The 22,750-nt window shown below is 37.7% G+C and overlaps 1 protein-coding gene across 1 annotated transcript in view; it reads left to right on the top strand.

The window, feature by feature from the left end:
• Window positions 1-5,170: 5,170 nt before the first annotated feature.
• The window catches only part of TRPC7 (transient receptor potential cation channel subfamily C member 7), a 164,725-nt gene continuing 147,145 nt past the window's right edge, over window positions 5,171-22,750 (top strand). Inside the window, exons 1-2 of the mRNA XM_054556386.2 lie at window positions 5,171-5,242; window positions 15,112-15,349. Of these exons, the coding sequence (XP_054412361.1) occupies window positions 5,171-5,242; window positions 15,112-15,349 (310 nt within the window). The remainder of the gene's footprint in view (window positions 5,243-15,111; window positions 15,350-22,750) is intronic.

Here is a 22,750-nt window from a genome sequence, read left to right as displayed (position 1 = left end):
AAAATAAGGTATCTAGAAACTCTCCAGATATTTAGAAATTAAGCAACATATATAAATAATCCAGAGGAGGTCAAGGAAGTTACAATTAAAAAAGTAGGAAATAAACTGAATGATATTGAAAACATTTCAAAATTTGTGACATGCAGCCATGCACTGCTTAAAGGGAAATTTATAACTTTGATATAGTCAAAAAGAAGGAAATGCTCAAGTCAGTGAGCTAAGCTACAAGTTAAACTCAAAGTAAATGTAAAGAAGAAAATAACAAATATGAGTAGAAATTAGTTAAGGTGTGGAATATCAAATATGTCCATTGTAAAAGTACATTTTTCTTTTTCCCCCACCTAAAACAAAAGGGAGAAAAACAGCGGTAAAAAAAATTACTTTAAAAATTAATCAAATTGATAAACATTCACTGAGACTAATCACGGAGAAAAAGTAAAGACACAAATTACTAATATTATTAACAAAAAGGGTGCCCAACTAAAAAAATCTACTTATGCTAGGAGGATGATAATATTATGAAGATATGTCTATTGTAAAAGTACACTTTTCCTTTTACCCCCAAATAATCTCTGGGGGGATACTTTCAGACCACATAAATATCCTGTTCTGCAACATTTCACCCAATGGTTTTGGCATTCACTGACCATTCTTGTTTGAATCAATTATTACATTAGTGTTGAAAATGCTAATTTTATAATTGTATTATTCGATGTACGTTTATCAGCTAGCATTATTTTATTAAAAGAGCCTTTCTCCTCTCTCTCATCTTATTGCTATGAATTCAGTTTTTACTCAGTGTGTTGTAATCTATTATCATCATTCTTTTTGATGTGTAACTTGTCCCAAGACAGCTTTTGTATTTTTCTTTTTAATGAACCCATTAGTCTCTGTGCACTTACTTGCCTTTTGATGTGAGATTTTTCAGTCTTACCTTGTAAATTCCCTGCTCTGGGTCTGGAAATAGTCATTTTTCTAAGGAGTACTTTAGTAGTGAGTGGTATTTAGCAATCCAGATCTAAGTGCCAACTGTGCTTGCTGCAATTAAAGTGGCTTTGCTTAGACGTCCTTTCAGCAGACAGAGCTAGGAAGTTTGCAGGTATGTCTGTGTTGTCTATCTCTCCATCTATCTATGTATGGAAATCTCACCCTTATCCCTCTGGTTGAAATACAATCCTATGTAGTTTGTCCTCACCTATGAAAGTAAAAACCTTGCTTCACCAAAACATCAGTATATTTACACATTTATTTTATCCTATTAAACACACAGTTTCAGACGTATACCACCAATGCCACTACCAAGAATAAACCTGCTAAGTAGATGTCAGTAGTTATTTGTGTTTCTTTCTGACTTTATAGTATATTCTATTGAGCATGTACAGTCAAAGCCTTGTGCTCGAAAGTTACTTGACTCAATTATTTTCTCTGTGTGATTGTTATCAACTGGATATGCAGTCGAGTTTGTTTTTATTTTCTGTTGCTGAGCTTAGTGGCTGTCTTTTCATCTTTGTATTATATTTTTGAATATTTAAAATATTTACACGGTTCAAAATTAAAACTATATAAAAATAGTCTGCTAAGAGAAATCTCATATATTCCTCTACCCTCTATATCGTCTTTACACACCCTGTAAGTAAATATTTTCATTAATTGCTGGTTTATATTTTCTGTTTCATTTTCTAAGAATAAGCAATTTCCCCTTGTTTCTCACATGACCAATAGCCTATTATATCCACTCCATTGAGACCTGCTTTATTTCGTTAAACAATATATCCTGGATTCACAGAGAGCTTCCTTATCCTTCCTTCTGAGCTGCATTTTACACCATAGTGTGGAGTACAATATTTAATTAAACCATTCTCCTTTGGGTGATCATTTAGACCGACTGTAATGTTTTGTTATCACAAAGGATTTCTTAATGAATAACCTTGCACATATGCTGTTTCATATTTGTGAAGGTGTGTCTTCAGGGAACATTTCTGGAAGTGGGCTTCCTTGGTCAAAAGATCAGTGCATATATAGGTTTTGTTAGATAACTGTCAAATCCCTTGAAGAGGGATTATATTCTTTTGCATTCCCAATAGAGTATGAAAATATCTAAATTTCCACAACCTTGACAAGTGTGTTATCTAAATTTTGAACTTTTTGCCAATCTGGTAGATGAGAAATGGTCTCTTCCTAATGTTCTAATTTGTATTTTACTATGATTAAAGCTGAATATTTTTTCTGTATTTAAGAGCCATTCCAATGTCTTTTGTGAACTCTTTGGGCAGCTTTTTCCATGTTATATCCTATTTTGCAGTTTTCTCTTGATTTTAAAAAAAGTCTTTATTTCTTGGAAAAAATAGTCTTTTATCATAAGAGAAGTATCCTGCTGTATCATTGGTCTTTTGACTTTGCATGTGGTGCTTTGTCACATAAAAATATTTTTATTATTTTTATGTAATTAATATTATCAATCTTTTCTTTTGTTATTTCTAGATTTTGGATTATAGTTTGAAGGTTTCTCCATGCCCAGTTCAAGAAAGAAATCACTCCTGTTTTCTTCTATGATTTACATGGGTTATTTTTTTACATTTAGTTGTCTGATTCATTTGGAGTTCATTCTGGTGATTGGTACAAGACATGAAACTACTTTTTTTCCAAATGAGTATCCAGTTGTCCTAACATCATTTACTTTTAAACCATTTTTTCCAAAACAGATGGAATTTGAGGCCTGGAATTTGTTCATGTGTGATGGATGAGCTGAGATGCCAAACAGGGAGCAATAGGCCAATCCACAGATTGGCAGGGACAAGAAACCACTGTTACCTCTAGGCTGAAGTATTCAAGGGAGGAAAAAAATGTTCCTGAAGTCCTGGGTTTGGGCCCAGCAAGCAAATGCTAAAATCATGGTAGTCTATCCAATGAGATCTGAAGCCATAGCAGAGCTCCAGTGGCTTAGCTACCTATGGAGAAAGCTGTAGAGATGCCTCATTTCCTTCTGCCCACCAATCTCCCACTAACGATTCCCATTGGCAAAACCCAAATGGAAGCCAACTGATAAGGGAGCCTGAGAAATGCATCCTACGGAGTTTAGCCTCCTTGCAAAATGTAACAGAGTTGTGTGGAAAAGAGAGGGGATTTCTCTGGGGGCAAAGGACCAGCAGAACACTCAACAAAAAATGTAAAAAGAGCCAGGTGCCACGGCTCACACCTGTAATCCCAGCAGTTTGGGAGACCAAGGCGGGTGGATCACCTGAGGTCAGGAGCTTGAGACCAGCTTGGGCAATATGGCGAAATCCTTTCTCTACTAAAAATATGAAAATTAGCCAGGTGTGGTGGCAGGTGACCGTAATCTCAGCTACTCAGGAGGCTGATGCTGGAGAACTCCTTGAACCCAGAAGGCAGAGTTTGCAGTGAGCCGAGATCGCACCACTGCACTCCAGCCTGGGCAACAGAGTGAGACTCCATCTCAAAAAAAAAGTAAGAAGAGTGTTCTTTATCTTCTCGTTACAGGAAATTCTCAGAAGATATCATGCAACTCATGAACACTTTAGTAGACAAATATCTCTAAGTGAATAAGAAAGGTATATATTGGTTTAAAGATAATCTGTAATACAGTCTTCCCATTAATTCCAACCATCTCTCCTGGAGATAATCTGAATCTGTAAGACTTTTATTATGTGTATTTGTTTGATGAAGGATTGAGGAAACCAAGAGTGTAGAGATAAACTAGGAAGATTTAAAAAAAAATAGAATTAGTTCTGCAGAAACCAGAGTATCCAAAAGACTAATACTCAAATCAAACTAAAAACAATTGTATGAAAAAATTTCAAATTTGTTTAAAAACAATTAAAGAAAATCAAATAAAATAGAAACAAAAAAAATAATGAGCCATATACAGTGAAGGCAGGAGGGCAAGAGTTCAGATAATCAGGAAAAAAAAAAACACAAAATTTTCTCTTTTACCCTTGGTGATTTCTTTTTTTCTTTTTTCTTTTTTTTTTTTTTTGTTTTTTTTTTTTGTTTTTTTCAGATTGAGTCTCACTCTGTTGCCCAGGCTGGAGTGCAGTGGCGTGATCTTGGCTCACTGCAACCTCCAGGGTTCAAGGGAACCTGTAAAGGAGACCAGTAGCTTATCAGTACCAGTGGCATATCTGTATAATCTCTTAGAAAATCAAGGGTTCAAAATCAAACCCCTTACTAGTTTGTGATTCAGTGATTCAAGAACGAATTCTGCAGTTGGAGGACTCTCTAGGCCCTTCAGTGTTCCACTTACTTTTTCTGCTCTTGTTCCCTCTCTTCTTCTACATGCCAGCGTCCTCTTCTGCACTGGATGGTATGATTTTCAGGAAGGAGAGTCAAAAAGGGAAACAAGTCAGCTCAAGCAAAAACATCCTGGCACACGGGAGGACGAAATAAATAATGATAGTATGTGGGACACCATTAGTCATTGTCATTCTGCATGCTCCAGCACCAATAAAACCATCTTAACCAAACACCCTTGGATAATTGATTCCCATGACTAATACACAGCCACTGATCCAGAGCCTAAGGAGTGTGAATGATAAACAATAAACCTGCTTGGGATAACGTGATTGATTGTAATTCCATTTGAAATGAATGTAACAAACAGCAATGAGCCATCTAGTTAACCATGCAGCACAACTTAATTGTTAAGGTTTTTCATTTCATTACACAGTGTCCTTTCCCAGAAAAAAAAAAAAAAAAAAAAAAATCTGCTCCTTGGATGAGGAATCACTGTTCTTTACCTGGTCAGAGGGTTTCCATTGATCACTTGGCTTGTTTTGTTTTACTCCAGCTTCTAGAAAACATGGAGGCTGTCTATAGCCAGTAGGTAAGACTAAGAAAATATATGTTGGCTTAAATCAAGCAATTTTATGTCCCTCTCCCTATTATTGATCTATTCTTTTTCACCCATTTCCAATTTGTTTTGTATTTTTTACATTCCTATAAGACCATCTGCTGCAGGTTGAGTAATCTGGAAACAGATGCAGAGATGGAGTTTATGGTTCAAGTTGTTTATTTGTAATTATCACTGAGGAAGAGAAAAGGGAGGAAGTGGGATTGGGCAGAGGAAGAAGGCAGGCCTGATCAAAATTTTGTCAACCTAACAGGGCACTCTGAAGTAACCATTGATCATTAAGAGTGCCTATGTCAAGCCAAAATGCCCAGCATACACACCCTTCACTCAGTCACCGACACAGGCTGCCCCAGCAAGAATGTGACCTCAGGCAAGGTGAGTCTCTGAGCTGAGGTAGGATCTGAAATTGCTGAACTATGGAGATGATCTGCGATGTGATTACCTCCACTGAGCAGCAAGTCCTTCCTCGAGGGAGAAACTGGGAGATACATCAGCATCTACCACAGTCCCCTTCTTTTTGGCTTAGAACCACGTTTCTATATGGGATGGAAGATCAGATCCTCCAGATGTCTGGTGAGCCTCTCATCCTGAAGGGAGGCTTAGAAGAGAGATGTTGGTGAGATAAACAGTAGTGCCTAAAGCTGGAGTGGGTCTCAGGGTTCCACCTAATACTCATTATCTCCTTTCTTCCCTAGGCATTTTAAGTTCCATTAACCCTCAGCTACCACTTCTACTGGCCTGGCTGCCTTCTTGTTAGTCTGACTCAGACCTTCAGCCCTAAGGACCTGAGTCACTGACCACCACGCACCTTGGCTGCAGTCACTCGGCCAATCAATTTACAGTCAAAATTGGGAAAGGGAGTACTAAGTTAGGACCAAGTAGATGGGTTAAGTTCTACACAAATTCCTCTCTGCCTCTATTGTGCAATAACACCACCTCCTCTTAATGATTGGAGTCAATTACCCTGCCAAGATAGTGACTTCTTCTTGCTTTTGGTCCCTGTACACAAGGAGATCAAAGTACCCAAGTGAAAACTAAAGCTTGTAATTCAATGGGACTTTTGCTATGTCCTCTTGGGAAAGTGTTATCCTCTTTGAAGACCAGGACTGTTCATCTAGCAGAACCCAGAATTACAGGGAAAGAAAACACAATGACCCTCAGTGAGTCATTGAGAGTGATAGTAAATGAGACCACTACTGTTTTCACTCCTTAATTCCTGTGTCCATGTAGTCTTCCTTCAGGGACACAGCACCATATGAAGATCATTTATTTGATCCAAATACTGAATTTTAGATGATGGCAATCTGTCTGTGTAGAGTATTACCTCTGAACCTCCAATGCTCTATCAGGCTAGTAGTTTCTGAGCAGAGTATATGATATGACCAGTGAATTCTCTGGTTATAGACTCACTCATGAACTTCCTTTGCTATAAAGTGCATCCCTTGGTCTGATGCAATGTTACGCAGGATCCCATGCCAGTGAATCAAATACTCGATAAACTTTTGGATACTGGTGCTGGCTGAGGTCATTTGTACAGGAAAGGGAAACTCATACTCAGAATGCATGTCCATTCCTGTGAGACACGTGAAATTAACCATTAACCCTTGCAGGACGAAATGAGCCCAACGACGTAAACCTGCCATCTAGAGGCCAGTTGTTCTTCCTGAGTGAGTAATGGTGTCATATTAACATTGGTCTCTGTTGCTGACATATTAAATATTCAGCAGCGACCATAGCTAGATAAGCCTTGGTAAGTGGGAGTCCAGGTTATTTGAGCCATGCAAATCCTTCATCATTGCTGCTGTCATTTATGTATCCATTTGGCCAGCACTGGTGTGGCTGATGACAAGCTGGCTGATGTTGGCTGGGTAGGTCACTTTGTCTACTTGGTTATGTCACTTCCATGACATATGTTATCTGGTGGGCACTAATATGTGATACAAAGATCTTCACAATTTCTATCCATTCACGTATGTCTATTCACATGCCTCTACTTCACTTTCTTGTCACCAGTGTTCCATTCTTTCTCGCTCCAGGTTCATGACCAGGTGGGCAGGCCATTCATCACTGTTCATGAGTTTGTATGAATTTAACCTCAAGTTAGCTTTCTTTCTATGAAAGGAAATAAGCAGGTCCATCTCTCTGCCTTGGGAGGATTTCCTTGTCTTTCAAAGCCATCTCTGAATGAGATTGATTGAATGAGATTTGAATAGCTGCCATTCATTTTGACTTGTACCCAAATACTAAGCCAACCTATCTATATGCCAAACTCAGAGTTTTTGTACTCCTTTACCTGGTGTATTAAATTCTCCACATAGCCATAGATATGAGCTGAGGGAGGTATGCTGGTGCCACAGTGGTGGGTGCCATGTGGACTGGAGCCTCCTGTTCATGCTCAAGCTTGCTTGGGTTTTCTGGTCTACCCAGCCCTCAGTCCTAGATATACCACTTTCATTTTATAACTAATTGTGCCTGGGCTTAGCTGACCTTATAACGTAGTGTATCTGACAGGACCCAGCTCATAATGGACAGTTCTAGACATATAGTCACTTGGTTTTTCATGGTCAGGTGATCCATCTCTACTTGGATCCAGTAGCATGCCAGAAGTTGTTGCAAATGGTGCATAATTCTCCACTTCAAATGGATGGCCATGCTCCAGAACCGCAAGGCCCACATGTGATTCTCTCACTACTACTTGACCGAAACTATAAATGACATCTTTGCCTACCACTGACCATCCTTTGGGGAATGACTGAAGAAAGTATTACCGTGTAAAGAACCTAGGGTTCTTTCTCCTAGGAATTGGTCTACCTCTTCAATCCATTCCAGGTTTGAAAACAAGATCAGATCCACAAACTGGCAAGGAATTATGACTTTTCTAATAGACTATATTTTTAGAGCAATTTTGGGGTCACAGTGAAGTTTACCAGAAAATACAGAGAGCTACCACATACCCCCAATCCCCACACATATATTCTCCTCCCATTATAAACACCACACAATGGAGTGGTACATTTGTTACAATCACTGAATCTACACTGACAAATCATTACCACCCAAAGTCCATAGTTTACATTAGAGTTTATATTAGGGTGTTGTACACTCTACAGGTTTTGACAAATGTGTAATGCTATGTATCCATTTTTTTTTTTCTTTGAGATGGAGTCTCGTTCTGTTGCCCAGGCTGGAGTGCAATGGCATGACCTGGGCTCATTGCAACCTCTGCCCCCCAGGTTCAAGCGATTCTCCTGCCTCAGCCTCCCGAGTAGCTGGGATTACAGGCACGTGCCACCGTGTGCGGCTAATTTTTGTATTTTTAGTAGAGACTGGGTTTCACCATGTTGGTCAGGATGGTCTCAATCTCCTTACCTCATGATCTGCCCACCTCAGCTTCCCAAAGTGCTGGGATTAAAGGTGTGAGCCACTGCGCCCGGCCTGTATCCACTTTTAATTATACTATCATATAGAGCAGTTTTACTGTCCTAAAAATCCTCTGTAATGTGCCTATTAATTTCTCCCTTCCCCCAACTGCTAGCAACCACTGATATTTTTACTATCTGCATAGCTCTCCCCTTTCCAGAATGTCATATAGTTGGAATCATACAGTATACAGCCTTTTCAGATTGGTCTTTTCGTTTAGTAATACATATTTATGGTGTGGAATTACAACTTTTTATCAGAATGACATCCTCAGCCCACCAGTCATCCTTTCTTGATTTTTCTACAGGCACAAATTTAATAATATCCTAGTCAGTTGCCTCTTTTTGTCCCTAGGGATGCTATGTTCTATTAACCATTTTCATAACTCTGTGAGTTATGTTTCCTTACCCTCCAATCTTGCTCGTCATTACAATAATTGCAACAGTCTGGTTTAGGATGTTCAAGCACCTCCACCTGGCCTCTATTGTTTCAGGGTTCTCTCATGCCCATTGTTACCAGTGAGTAAGTTCTGTAACAGACTATCCAACCATCAACCTTGGCTTAAAGAGAAGAACCATGAATGAAAATTTCAGTGATCCTGGTGGACATTTAGTCAGTGCATTTATGATGCCTTTGGTAAAAAGATGTGTCCTCTGGGCCCCATGAACATGATCACCTCAGGAACCTTCTAGCCAAACAGGATATATTGATTCTAGCATCCCCACATCTATAAGCTTTTCATTTCTTTCCGTCATCTTTTGCCATGAAAATTATGTCACTTCAGCTTAGTGTGATGTGAACTATTCCTTTTTTATGTTTCCAGAGACCATTCTAGGAATAAGTTCACACCGTCCCCCAGAACCTTGCCAGATGTTAAATCCTACAATTGAAGAGAACATTACCAAGTCAATAAACTCTTCACCATCTAATTTTTATTACAGGGCCCCTTGGACAAGCATCCTCAGAATGCCATTCCAAATGTACTCTCCTGGCTTTTTCCAATACATCTTGGCTAGTTCTTATAGCTTTTTTGGGAAATTGTCCCTTTCCTGACTTAATCAGGTTTAGAACATCCTCTGCTATATTATGGCTCTATGGATATTAATGTCAACTCAGACCCTAAGTACAACTTAACCTTAGTTACAGGCCTTGTGGGCAGGAAGGAATGTGGTATAGGCTCTGGGCAGGCACGTGTACCTCATGGGGGTGAGACCTATATAATGTATTCCATGAGGTGACAGCTGCTAGCTCTTAATATGGATGGATGGACCATGTCTTCAGGCTCAGAGGGTTCAGATGTACAGTTGACCCTTGAACGACACAGATTCTAACTATGTGGGTCCACTTATATGTATTATAGATTTTCTTCAACAAAACATAGCTCAAAAATACAGTATTCAGAGGATGTGAAGCCCACATATATGAAGGGCTGACTTTTCCTGTATGCAGGTTCCATGGAGACAACTGCAGGATTTGAGTATGAACAGATTTTGTATATTTGGGGGTCTTAAAACCAATCACTCTAGTGATTGAGGGTCAACTGAGAGACAAAATTTTCTGAGACGTCATGTAGGTATCTCTATCTCTTTAGAGTTCTGGACTTTCTTATACAAGGTGATAATCTGACATGACAGACCATGCTTAGTTGGCCATTTGGTTATCTGTGAAATTCAGTCACTCTGAATATGATTTCTCAGGCTGAGACTTTGACTTTCTATATTCTCCCAACAGAGTTTTTAAGAGCTTCTTTGCAACCAAGATGTCCTCCAGCTTTAACACCTGGAATTCTATTGCCTATTACACATCCTCAGCTACTCATCTTTCTGTCGAATATCGGTGGCATTTAATGATAGCTATCCAAAGCCATGGTGCTTGTCATTATTATTTCTCTGATGAGTTTCAAATGCATATTTTCTGCTTACCAATGCATTATCTTCCACAAGCATAGCATCCCAATTCACCACAGGTGAAAACTTAACTGGATCTTCATCTTGTTTCATGGGCCATCTGTGCTCCATCTATGACCAGTAATAGGGTCAGCGCCAACTAAGTGGTGGCAATCCAGCCCAAACATCCCATTTTATCACCTAGTTTCTCAATCCATTCCTGATATCAATTAATACAGGTTAGGTTTTCCAGAAGTAGACACTGATATAGAGTTTAAGGTGAAAAATATTTATTAGGGATCAACATTTTTAAAAGGAAAAGGGAGGAAGCAGTATTGGGGAGAGGAAGAACTCAAACTATGATAATGCGGGCAATATAGCAGCAAGCCCTGGAAATAGTATTGCGCGTAATCATGTTCCTGAAATGGTCTGTATTCTCTCACCTTGCTCAGTCACAAAATATAGTCTATCCTGCAAAGGATGTGGCCCCAGGAAAGGTGGCTCTTTGTACCTGAGGCAGACTCTGAAGGGTATGGCAGCTGGAGGCTATCCACTGACTGCCATTCCTGCACACTTCTTTCATTGAAGAAGCATTTCCATTCTGACCATACCATCTTAAATCTTTTTTTAAAGGCAGAATACAAATGTCTTAGTCTGTTTTCTGCTGCTGTAATAGAATACCACAGACTGGGTAATCTATAAAGAAAAGAGATTTATTTGGCTAATAATTCTGAAAGCTGTGAAGTCCAAGATCAAGGGCCATATCTGGTGAGGGATTTTTTACTGTGTCATAATAGGGCAGAAGGCACCACATGCAAAGGATCATCCCTTGGTGAAAGACAAAAGGGTAAGCTCAAGAGACAGAGAAGGAAGCTGGACTCCCACAATAACCCATCCCAGCATAAAGATGTTAATCCATTTATGAAGGTGAAGCTCTCATAAACGAATCACCTCTTAAAGGTCCCACCTCTTAATACTACTACAATGATAATTAAATTTCAACATGAGTTTTGGAGGAGACATTTAAACAATAGCAATCAATAAATATTTCATATGGGTTTCAGTTTCCTTTTGTAAGAAACCTTTAATAGGTTACAAGCCAATTATAGCTTACATAAATCCTGTAAAAGCATAACCATTGAAATCTGCAAAGTTATAGCCCAAACTGAAAGATGAATAATTTTTCATAAAACACATAAATAGGAATAGAATTAAATTAGCATCATTCTTATCATCACTTTGAGACATAGTGCTATTTCCAGTTACTCCCTGTTTGTAAATAAAAACACAATTTTTCATTACTTGAGAACAGTCTAGAGCACAAAATTTTTCCCCAGATTTTGTGCTCACTCTAAAGAAGCTTTACAGTGATGCTGTCATTAATCAAAATGAGAGAGATCTACTTTTTAAGTGGGTTCAGTATAGTGGCTTCTAGCAATTTCAGCCAGAATTTCTCTATGGAAACTGATTTACATTAATTCCTTAAATCTAATGCCCAAGAAGTCTGCTCAATATATTTATATCTAGGAGAAAGAGCCAGACCTGACTAGTAACCACACAAAGTTGCATAGACTTAAGGAACATTCTGAGAGAGGAAAAAAGGGAGAATGAGTCTCCCAAAGGATTCATTTATTTGAAATAAACCTTCATATTCACGGCTTTGGTTTCTAAAACAACCTAGTCATTCAATAGATGATAACAGTGTTTCCCCAAAGTATGATTTATGAATCATCTGCATCAGAATCACTTTAGGTTCTTAAGGAGATAAAGTGCTTATTTTTCTAGGGAACCAGAAATTTGTATGTTTATATTTTTAACAGGCTAGTTAGGCGACAATGGAGCACACAAAGTCTGAGAACCACAGATCAATAGTATGTTCACTGTTCAGTCACAGGGTGAGTTGTTAAGCAATAGTGAAAGCTGACATAGGCTGAGCTCTACGTGCCAGGCTCTGCTGTAAGCTCTTCATGTGTGTTGTCTCATTTTATCTTCGCTATAATTCTACAAGTGAGAAACTGTTGTTACTTTCATCTCACAGGTGATAAAACTTAGGGACACACTTGGGGAATAGGAAATTTGGAATTAAAACACAGGAAATTTGACTAGAAGCTGTACACACTCTTAACCACTAAATTTGACTGTGAGCCTATGTCTGGTTGAGACTGAGAGATGCAAAACTCAAGTCCTTATGCAGTATATTTAGACATCCTCTAGTCCAAAAGCTGAGCATCTTCTGAACTTTCACTGTTGATAGTGAAGTCCTAAATACTTCTGTGTTTTATATATTGAAAATGATAATTTGATACGGATGCAACATTTTTTCAGATTACAAGTATTTGCCCCATTGAACCAAATATGTGTGTATGATATGCTCTGGAAATGATAAAGTACTCTAATTATAAGGATCCTGAAGATTGGATCCTTTGCAAAATGTCATCTTATCACTTTTGAAGAGCTGTCTGGCCTGACTCTGACTTGTCTTCAATTAATTAATACATCTATAAAACAATTAGCTCATTTCTTTTCTCTCTCATACATATATATATGTGTGTGTGTGTATGAGAGAGATAAAATATATATATATACACATTTGACTGTCATACCATCATTGGCACAACTTTCTAAAATATGGTTTAATTTTTTTAATGAGCTTATCAATACTGAAAACAAGGACATTATTCATGTCAGAGTTTTATGAAAATACGCTCTTGGTTGTTTATTAAAAACAGAATATAATGAGACTTCAATTCCATCATTAAGTAAAAGCCACAAACCAGTATTCTTTTAAAAGTATTGTATAATTAAGAGTTATCTCATTCTACACTACTTCACTAATCATGATGATGAGGATCCCAATCAAAAGGATATTATCACTTGTCAGATCTAATCTTCTAACTTTGTGGTTGTGTAACACACTTTTATCGGCTTCACATTTATATTTTGTTCCACACTTCATTGCAATACTAAAGAGCTCCTAATTCATTAGCATTTTATTCAAATGCATTAAATCTACTTGTTTCTGATTCTAATAAAAAATAAAATTTCTGTATCCTTCAAGCCTGTAATTTTTTTAAAGAAAGTCTTGATTTTAGAAAATTTCTTTTTAGAATGGTATTTTGTCCAATGAAACATAATTATTAATATTGTAAAGCTTGTGTGGAGGCTTATAAGAATAAAATGCATTTGTTGCCAGTCTTTTTGGAGGGTTTTGTAGTTGTTGTTTGTTTGCTTGCTTTTCAAGACAGGATCTCACTCTGTCACCCATGCTGGAGTGCAGTGGCATGATCTCAGCTCACTGCAACCTCAGCCTCCTGGGTTCAAGTGATCCTTATGCCTCAGCCTCCCAAGTAGCTGGGACTACAGGTTCATACCACCATGCCCACAACTAGAGAACTACCTTAGCTTCTATTGAGCAAGCAGAGGAGAAAGAACATTCAAACTGGGTTGAGTATTGTGGCTCACGCCTGTAATCCCTCCCCTTTGTGAGGTCGAGGCAGGAGGATAGCTTGAGCCCAGGATTTCGACACCTTCCCAGGCAACATAGTGGGACACGGTCTCTACTAAAAAATTAAAAATTAGCCAGGTCTGATGGTATGTGCCTGTATTCCCAGCTACTATGGAGGGTGAGGCAAAAGGATCACTTGAGCCTGGGAGGTCAAGGCTACAGTGATCCGTGATTGTACCACTGTGAGATCCTGTCTCAAATTTTTAAAAAATTAAAAAGAACTTTCAAACTTATCATGCACACCTTAAATGCCAGCTCTTTGGAGTTATTTGTATATGATTTTTCAATTAATTATCACCACGACAATTGGTAAAAGGCATTATAAACCCTATTATTACCCACCATTCACATATGAGAAGATTGAGATTCAATAGGTTAAGTGTTATGTCTAAGGTCACACAGTTAATAAGTGAATCAAAATCCCAAGGTCTTTTCCCACATATCATGTTATCTCCAGAGAAAATACTAGTAGCATATTAATAAACCAATGCAATTTCATTTGGATGTAAAACTAGAATGGTCATGTGTACAATACATTGTAAGCAACTCTTTAGCCCTAAGTATTGCACGTGCACACAGAGACAGTTTTACAGAGTGTCAGTTACTAAGCCGTGAGTTGATTTCAGAAAATAACCACTCTGATTTACTGGTAAGTAACCAAGATAGACTGTAGAAGCAATTGTGGTTTTTCGTACACAGGCAATATTTCAGTTAAGATGGTTTCTCTCTAATGATGTCATTAAAGTACCTCAGTGTTTAAGAATCATAGACCATTTGGTAACATAGCAATTGGTGAGCGTGGGAACTGTTGGGAAAATGGTATTTTGGATTGAGAATTTCGTTTCAAAAAATGGACAGTTGCAAATGAAAGCTAACCCTTTTAGTCTTGTTACTAATGTGAGACTTGTTCTACACCACTGACCTCTTCCTGATCCTAGATAATGCTAAAAGATCATGAACCAAAATAGTAAAGTTGGAAGATACATCACTCACAGAAGACAAAGTGTGGTGTGGTGATGAGACTTATGAAAGAAAACTACTTATATCGTTCTTTAGGCTTCTCTGGTTTTAGTTTTCTTCTTAACCCCCTCCCTCTGTAAACACACAGACACAACAGGTAGGAAACCAGCTCATTCCTCATTCTTCATTTGTTTAAACCAATGAATATTCAGCCTCGGAAGCCAGAACATGCTGCCTTATATAACGAGGTGTGTGTGTGTGTGTGTGTGTGTGTGTGATGTGCTATTCTGGGACAGAGGAAGGGGCAGGTAGAAATCCTGAGGAGCTATGGTAGGAAGAAAGAGTTGCTACCTCCCTTTCAAGCTACGTCGGGGAGAGGGGGTGGGGACTATACCAACCCATCACCACGCCGCATGCCACTCTCACACAGATGCTTCTCCGTCATGTTCTCTGGGAAATCTCCCCCCGATTAGGAAAAGGACGGTAACACGGTTCTGCCTCGGAAGGCGAGTTTTTACCATTGCAGCACAAAGAACAGCGGAGCGCGCTTTCACATCGTTGCAACTCCACTCACTCGACCAGCTCTATACTTCAGCACCACGGAGAGCGGTACATCCTTGGCTACCACCCATGGGGAGCCAGCTTCTGGCGACTCAGCGCCGGATTCCGGTCATCTAGAGGAGGAACAAGCCTGCGTATTACACCCTCAATGTAAGCAGCTATGATGGTTCTTTCATATTGATTTTTTTTCCAGTAGAGGTTGTGTTCTCGCTAAAATATGGAATTGAACTTTTATTTATCAGCTTTCTTCCTCTAGCGCACTGCTTAGATTTTTAGATGGATCTGAGATCTTTCTTATCTGTTGGGTTGGTAGAAGAAATTTTTTTCTTTTATTGAATGTCTAAGTTTTCAAAGCCATTTAGAAATAGACAACTCATGTCAGTAGCCTATTCCTTTTGTGCTAGAGTAATATAGTTTTATTCCTAGAAGAGTGTATAGGTGTTGTCTCTTCTTTCCCTTCACTACTGACAGCTTTCTAATGTATTTATGTGGTTGTATTTATCATAATATAAATATGGGGGTGAGAGAAGGGAGAGGGTTATATTCTAATAAGTAGCCACTGTTAAAGAACTACAGGTGGCAAGAAAGAGATTGTCATTTTTCTTTTCTTCTTGTTGAAAATATGGTCTGAGCTATATATCTCCTTTAGACATCCATTTCAAAATAACAAATATGCTCCTAATGAAAGAGGTGTAATCTAGGCAGAGCTTTGAAACTCTCATAATTTCCCCTTTAAGTTTGAAGTTGTAAATTCATTTACCTATGATTGAGTAGACACAACCAAAATGCTATTGCTATTAATTGTAATTTAGAGGCATAATGGATTCAGGGTAGACTCAGAAAAGGCAATAATGATTGACCCTGTCTGGTGGCGCTCAGTGAATTTTTGCCTCAGAATGCCACCTGCTGGTGGGTCTTATTTCTGAAGCACCGGGTACACATCAAATTTATGAATGAATTCACATTAAATCCAGAATATTCATTATGGATGTGATGCAAACCCAATCTCCGAGATCTTTTTAACAATGACATTGATTCAATTATTTAAAAGCTTATCAAAGTTCTATGTCACAATTACTCTTTCATAAATACTTATTTCCAAAAACACTTGCTCCTAAACTTAGGGGCATGTAGATTAGATAACTCCTTTAGGCAGTAATTAACCCAGAAAAAAATCAGAACTATGTGGAGCCTCGTTGAGGCTAATTGCAGAATGCATTTGGTATCTTGGAAGAGAGCTACCAGGAGCTCTTGCTTAGTAAAAGCAATCAACATTTCCCTCCATATAAATATTCAGCATGTTACTTTTTTTTAGTATTGTCATTTCATAATATAAGGGCCTCTCTTTCTTTCTTGGTAGTAGATGTTTATTTTCAGACTCTTATCACAGAGGTCAGTGAAATCATCAAAAGGTTACACATGTCTATTTTATTTCAAGAAAAATCTTTTTTAAAAATAAAGCTATCAAAACTTGTTACAGCTCCACCTGGAGCTATACACAATGAGATATAGACATCCAGTTTCATAACTTCCAACTTCCAAATAGGAAAATAAGGATTTTAAAAGAAAAATAGAAGCACATACAAGGCACTAGTTATATTTGGATAGGTGGTACCTAGGGCAGTTTGAAAAAACTGAGGATAACTTCTTCTCTAAATGATGTTACTTGGTAGAAAATAAATTACTAATAGAAACACTTATTAACATTCAGGAACACTAGATAATATTTTTATTCCAAGATGCAATAGAAAAACCATCCCGCATTAGTAGAATTATGTGGAAAGTATATCTTAATATAATACATTTTAATGAGTAAAAGAAGGATACTTTGCTTGTTTCCTGTAGGATTTAACTGGTAAAATGTATGAACTTGTGTATACCATGGGGTAGTTAGGTATATATCTTTTTATACTTTTATTTAAAGTATATATGTTGTACAAGCAAATTATTATCAGTAGCTTAGGTAGGAACTTAAATGCCTTAAACCCACAATTAATATAGTTATAATAAATTAAATAGAGCTAATAATATCCAATTTCACTAGAGCACTTACAAGGCAATGATAAATAGTTTACATTCACTATCTCACCTCAATTATAAGAGAAAAAGGAAAGTGATACTTAGAAATAAGTTGGATGCCTTTGGAAATATGTAAAAATTTTCAGGAGTAGTGTGAAGAAGTGAGAATGTCTCAGTTTTCTTCCTCAGTCACCAAGGGACATCATATGCCCTCTGATATTAGCTGCTTCATCTAGCAACTTATGGGCCATAATTTATAGTGGAGCTAATTTGAAACTGATTTTACTTAGGAATTCATACCTTATTTTAAATGTTGCCAGTCATAAGTAGGAAATAACAGTTACAGAATTATATGGCTCCTGCATTTTGTGAGAAGAAAGATGCTGGTAAACACCAACAGCTCCAATGTACTGATCTTCTTAAATGACCAACCCAGATTCAAATATTTAGGAATGAATTAAGTTGATTGACCAAGCACCATATCCCAGGCATCAGGAGTACAGGGCACCAGGTGCATATGCCATATACACGAGTATTCCCTACCCTCAAGGATCTTGAACTCTAATGGAAAAAGTTATAGCCTAAAGAAACTCAGAAAAACAAAAAACAAAACAAAATAAAAAAACAGAAAGACAAAAAGAAGATGGCTGGCAGTGGCATACTAGCCCAAAGCACAAACTTTCAAAGCAGACAAACTAGACCCTTAATAGTGAGTCCACCACTGACACGTTGTGTAGCTTCGGAAAAGTGATTAATTAATTTGACCATCACTTCATCATCTGTTAAATGGGAATGACAATAGCACCTAAACCATGTAATAGTTTGTGAGAACTTAAAATGATAATGCATGTTCTCAAATGTGTCATGTTCGCTATACATTTCTAATCATTTTTGCTTAATGATTTATGTACTTACCTCCTTTTTTATATGTTTATATTTACAACTCATTCATCATTACATTGCCATTTGTCTTTACAGGCTGGCATTATTGTGTTGAGTACCTATAATGTTAAATTTCTCTTTAGATCTTATTTGAAAAATAAATGAATAAATAAATATAAATGACAATGCACATAAATTACTCAGCATGGTGGCTGGCACATGGTTAATGTGAAACAAATGTTAATCACTATGATTAAATTGTCATTCAGGAAAATAGCTAACCTTATCAGAAGATAATTTATTTAAAACAATAATTTATGTAAAGCACTTAGGACAGTGTCTACATGGTAAATGTGTAATATATGTTAAATATAACTATTGTATAGTCATTTAGAAAAATAGCTAAGCTGAGTATATCAATGTACAGTAAAATGTGAGACAATTCTAATAATTGTGTACTTAAGTGCATTGATAGGTAAGATTTTGATCATTATTGTCATGAACATTTGTATAAAGTGTTATGGTATCCAGGGCATTTGGTAGACATTATTTAATCTTCACTGTGATCCTGAGGAACATGAGGAATGGGCTTTATTACTCCCTTTATTTTGGCAAGAGAACTGTGGTTTAGGAGAAGACTCCAAATGACTATTTCATCACTGTTGCTCTAGACTAATACTCAGAATACGTACTCTTGGGAGAAGATGCACAGATCAAAGCTGGGTTTTCCTGGGTGTTTGATCTGACTCCTAGATTCTGTTTGGTTCTATATCCAGTTGGGGAATATTACAGCCTGAATTGATTTTAAGCTTGGATAATTTCCATAGAGACTTTTGATGCATGTAGCATTTTAGAAAAGAGACAACAAATATCTCTAAAAAGACATTTTGATTAAGTGGCCTTTTCTTCTTCAGTAATTAACCGCAATTTCTGTCTCCAAAAGGCTTTATGGCCATGCTCATCTGCAGCTGGACTTAGGGCACAAGATTCATACTTTTCATGGGTCAATGACATCTGGCTTCCTTCAGATTGGCTGATGCATCTGTAAGAGCAGCTTGATAAAAATAGCAACTGAAGGATCAAGAGGGAGTATAATAATCAGTCTTCCTCTCATATATGGTTTTGTTTCCACTGGAATCCTTCTTCCAAATGACATCAAATGTCAATTGTATGCATTTCTGGAAAATGTAAAACATAATATCTTAATTGGGGTATTTAATCACGCATTATCTCAATAACATATGCAAATAAAAATGTATTTGCATTCAAAGTTCATTTTTAAGAAAAATACTAAAATAAGGGCAATCAAATGCCAATTGCATTTTAGGGAGATTCATTTTGCTTATCATTGGCCCTAAAACTGTGCTAAGATCTCCAGAGTTCAGCAGGGCAGCACATCTGATTCATGAGTGTAAGCTTTGGCCACCAACTATTGTGAGCCATGTGACTTTATCTTTCTGACACAGCATCTTTTGTGGATTCTTTCCAACCCATGTGATATGTATAGCTAAAACATGAATATCTGTGGTATCAAAATTAAATAGCTAGGATATGGTGGCTGAATATATTCACAAGTGCATAAATGTCTAAAAAGCATCATTAGAGGGATATTAGGGTAAGAGGGAGTCAGAGCCAATAAAAAGGCCACAGTGAGGTTAAAAGGCCTCCATCAATATCTGCATCAATTCTCATGGCTTCATAGTCTATTGTGAAGCCCCTCCCATTGGAAGCAATTTCACTGAGTAGCACATGCCATTATCTGCTTATATGCATACATGACCCTAAGGCTCATAAGATTTCATTTTTAATGCTAAATTCTGCTAGGAAAGGAACAGAAGTGATGATTTTGTGAGCATCCAAATGTGTTTCAAGGCTGAGGCTTTAAAGTCTGCGAAAGAGTCTTGTTTATTTCTTACTACATCTGGGTGTCCGCTTTCAAGGTCATTCAGAAAAATGCATGTCAAATGGTGAGGAGATTTTAATGTCTGCCAAGTACTAGCTATACACATATATTATTTTCTTTGATAAAACATAATTATTGTAGAAACATCAAGATTTATATGACGCCCTACCCTTGTGCAGAAATTATTTGTCCAATGTCTTAGGACCTAAGATTTAGTCTTTTCACTTGACCTACCAGAGTTTCTTCACCTGAAAGATGAGAATGCTAATACTTTCCTTTTTATGTTTTGTTTTGTTTTGTTTTGTAATGAGTGTAATTAACAAACAATGCTTGAATATCCTTTAAGTTTGTAGGCTGCAGTGTTTATGATATTCACAGGGACTCTGAATTTAGATTGAGTACTTATGTGTTCCTTGTGAAATATTTCTCTGCTGTGACTTGGTTCAGTAGTCATTAAATTTCCTTTGAGTTAATCTCTCCATGGCCTGTTGCTGTGTAATAGTTGGGTACCCTTGACCTTGTAGTCTGACCTATTCTCCCTCTTGAGCAGACCTCTAATGGAAAAGTGACGTGGAATCAAGCTGTAGTGCTGGCTTCTTCTCCGACAGCTGCTGTTTCGTATCTGACACACTGCTCAGATGCTCTTGAGTGTAAACTGCTTTTTCTCAGGTTGAGTTGTGATGGCTAAGAATAAAAAAAAAGTGTTTCTGAGATAAGTAGAAGCCTATTGTAGGACAGGCTGTGTAGTTCCATGAAGAAGATTATTATTAGTCTTCTTTGGGCTCAACTTCTACCTCTGTGTGTGTGTGTGTGTGTGTGCCCAGATGACAGGCCTTGAAACTGAGTTCATTACATCTCCTGAAACAAAGTCTCTTGGGAATACAAATGGGGTAACTGCTTAGCTTTCGACTCAGTAGCTTTCTCTTTCCGAAAACCCTATAATAATAAGTGCCTGTACACTATTTTTGAATCTTTCTCTCCTGTAAAGATTTTTCTGGGACTCCTAATCCACAGTCTGCCTTTGATACCATTGAGCAGACTGTCTCTGGAATGATGGCATTGTTGAAAGGAATGGGCTCAGAAGGATCTCATGAATTTGAATTCTGACAGTCTTTTCTCCAGCAATCTTTTATCAAAGTGCACTTTAAAAAAGTGGATGATGGTTCAGACGCTCTTCCTAAAGGTGTAACAGAGCTCTCTATTAGGATTTATCACCCACAGTTTCCTTTTGAGGGAGTTGCCCATAATTTTTATTTTGTGCAGATGAAGAAGTTGCTCCACTATATAATTTAGGAGCTTTTTCCCAAGGAAAGTGTGACTCAGCTCCAGGCAGGATTAGAGTACCAAGATCTGATCTCCATTCTTCGCTTTATACCAGATGTAGGGCCCCCAAGGAGCTAAAACCAAAAAGGTTTGAGCAGGTCGAAAGGTACAATGAGCAGAAAACTAAATGGAGTCCCCAATTTAAACATTCACAAGGCTAATTGCATAACTTTTTAAAAATCTCGAAAAATTGGATTTAATTTTAAAGCCTTTCTCTGTGATCATTTTTGTTTGACTACTTTAAAAAATGGCTAAAATGAAATACTGAGTATTGTTTATGCATGAAGACATAACAAATTAAAAAAAGACAATTCTCTGGGACCATGGAAAATAGTTAAAAACAAATATCCAAGTACTTACTCTTTAAAACAGATACACTCTTGTTAAAATTTATGCCATTTTAATATTCTCTGAATAATGTGAGTGGAGGTAGAGTAGAAAAGAAAAATAGAAAATACAGGTAGAACCAATTGGAAAATCAAAAATGTTTAAGATGTCCAAGTTGGTAGAGGCTTAGGAAACACCTGGTCCACCCCTCTATTTCATAATTATCTGAGATCTAGAAGCTGGGACCTGCTCAAGGTCTCAAGGCTAGCTGGAGATGGCATATCCCTGACTTGAGCTCAAATTACATATTAGCTGTTATTGTCTCTAGTTTGCTGTTTCAACACTTTGGCAATGTAAGTTTGGGTAACTTACATTGTCCAAGACTGGCAAGTGGTGGAGCCAGGATTCCTACTCTAAACCTTCTAACTTCAAAGTCTGTCTTTCAGGCCCCCTACTCTTAGTATCTTCATCTGAGGATGAGGATAATAATAGCACCTTCCTCATAGATTTGATGCAAGAATTACACAAGTTAATATATGTGAAACTGTTAGTATAATACCTGGCATATAGTAGGTGCTTAATAAATGTTAACTGCTATTATTATTAGCATTGGTATTAAGCTCTACACTAGTCCACAATGGGAAACAGCAATAAGTAAGAAGGGGACCCAGCATGTAAGTTGAGCTATTTCTTCCATCCATATAAAAATCCAGGCTAATCTTAAGAAGCTAAGGCTGAATTCCCTCAGAAGGGTTGCTTCAGTGGCCATCAGAAAGTGGCAGGATTCTAGTCCTGCTCCCTGCCACATCTTGCCCTTTAATAGGTGCCTAGGTTGTGTGTGGACCAGAAAGCACTGTCCCCATAAAGAATAGCACAGAATGTAGAAACAGACACGTGTGATATGCATGCATGCATGTTGCTGCAGTTTTGCCATGATGCAGGAGCTCATTCAGGGGGAGACATCTGAACCAAAGGCAGCCGTATTTGTGATGGCCAACTCTATGGCACAGCCCTTGGAGAGCTGGGCATAAAAAGAGGCAAGAGGGAACAGAATAAAACCTACATTGACTTATACTTTCTACTTACAAATTACCTCA

Source organism: Pongo abelii, chromosome 4 (genome assembly GCF_028885655.2).
Source record: "Pongo abelii isolate AG06213 chromosome 4, NHGRI_mPonAbe1-v2.0_pri, whole genome shotgun sequence".
NCBI lineage: Eukaryota > Metazoa > Chordata > Mammalia > Primates > Hominidae > Pongo > Pongo abelii.
The sequence above is the reverse complement of the archived record's forward strand: the minus strand, read 5'-3'. Positions and strand labels throughout refer to the sequence as shown.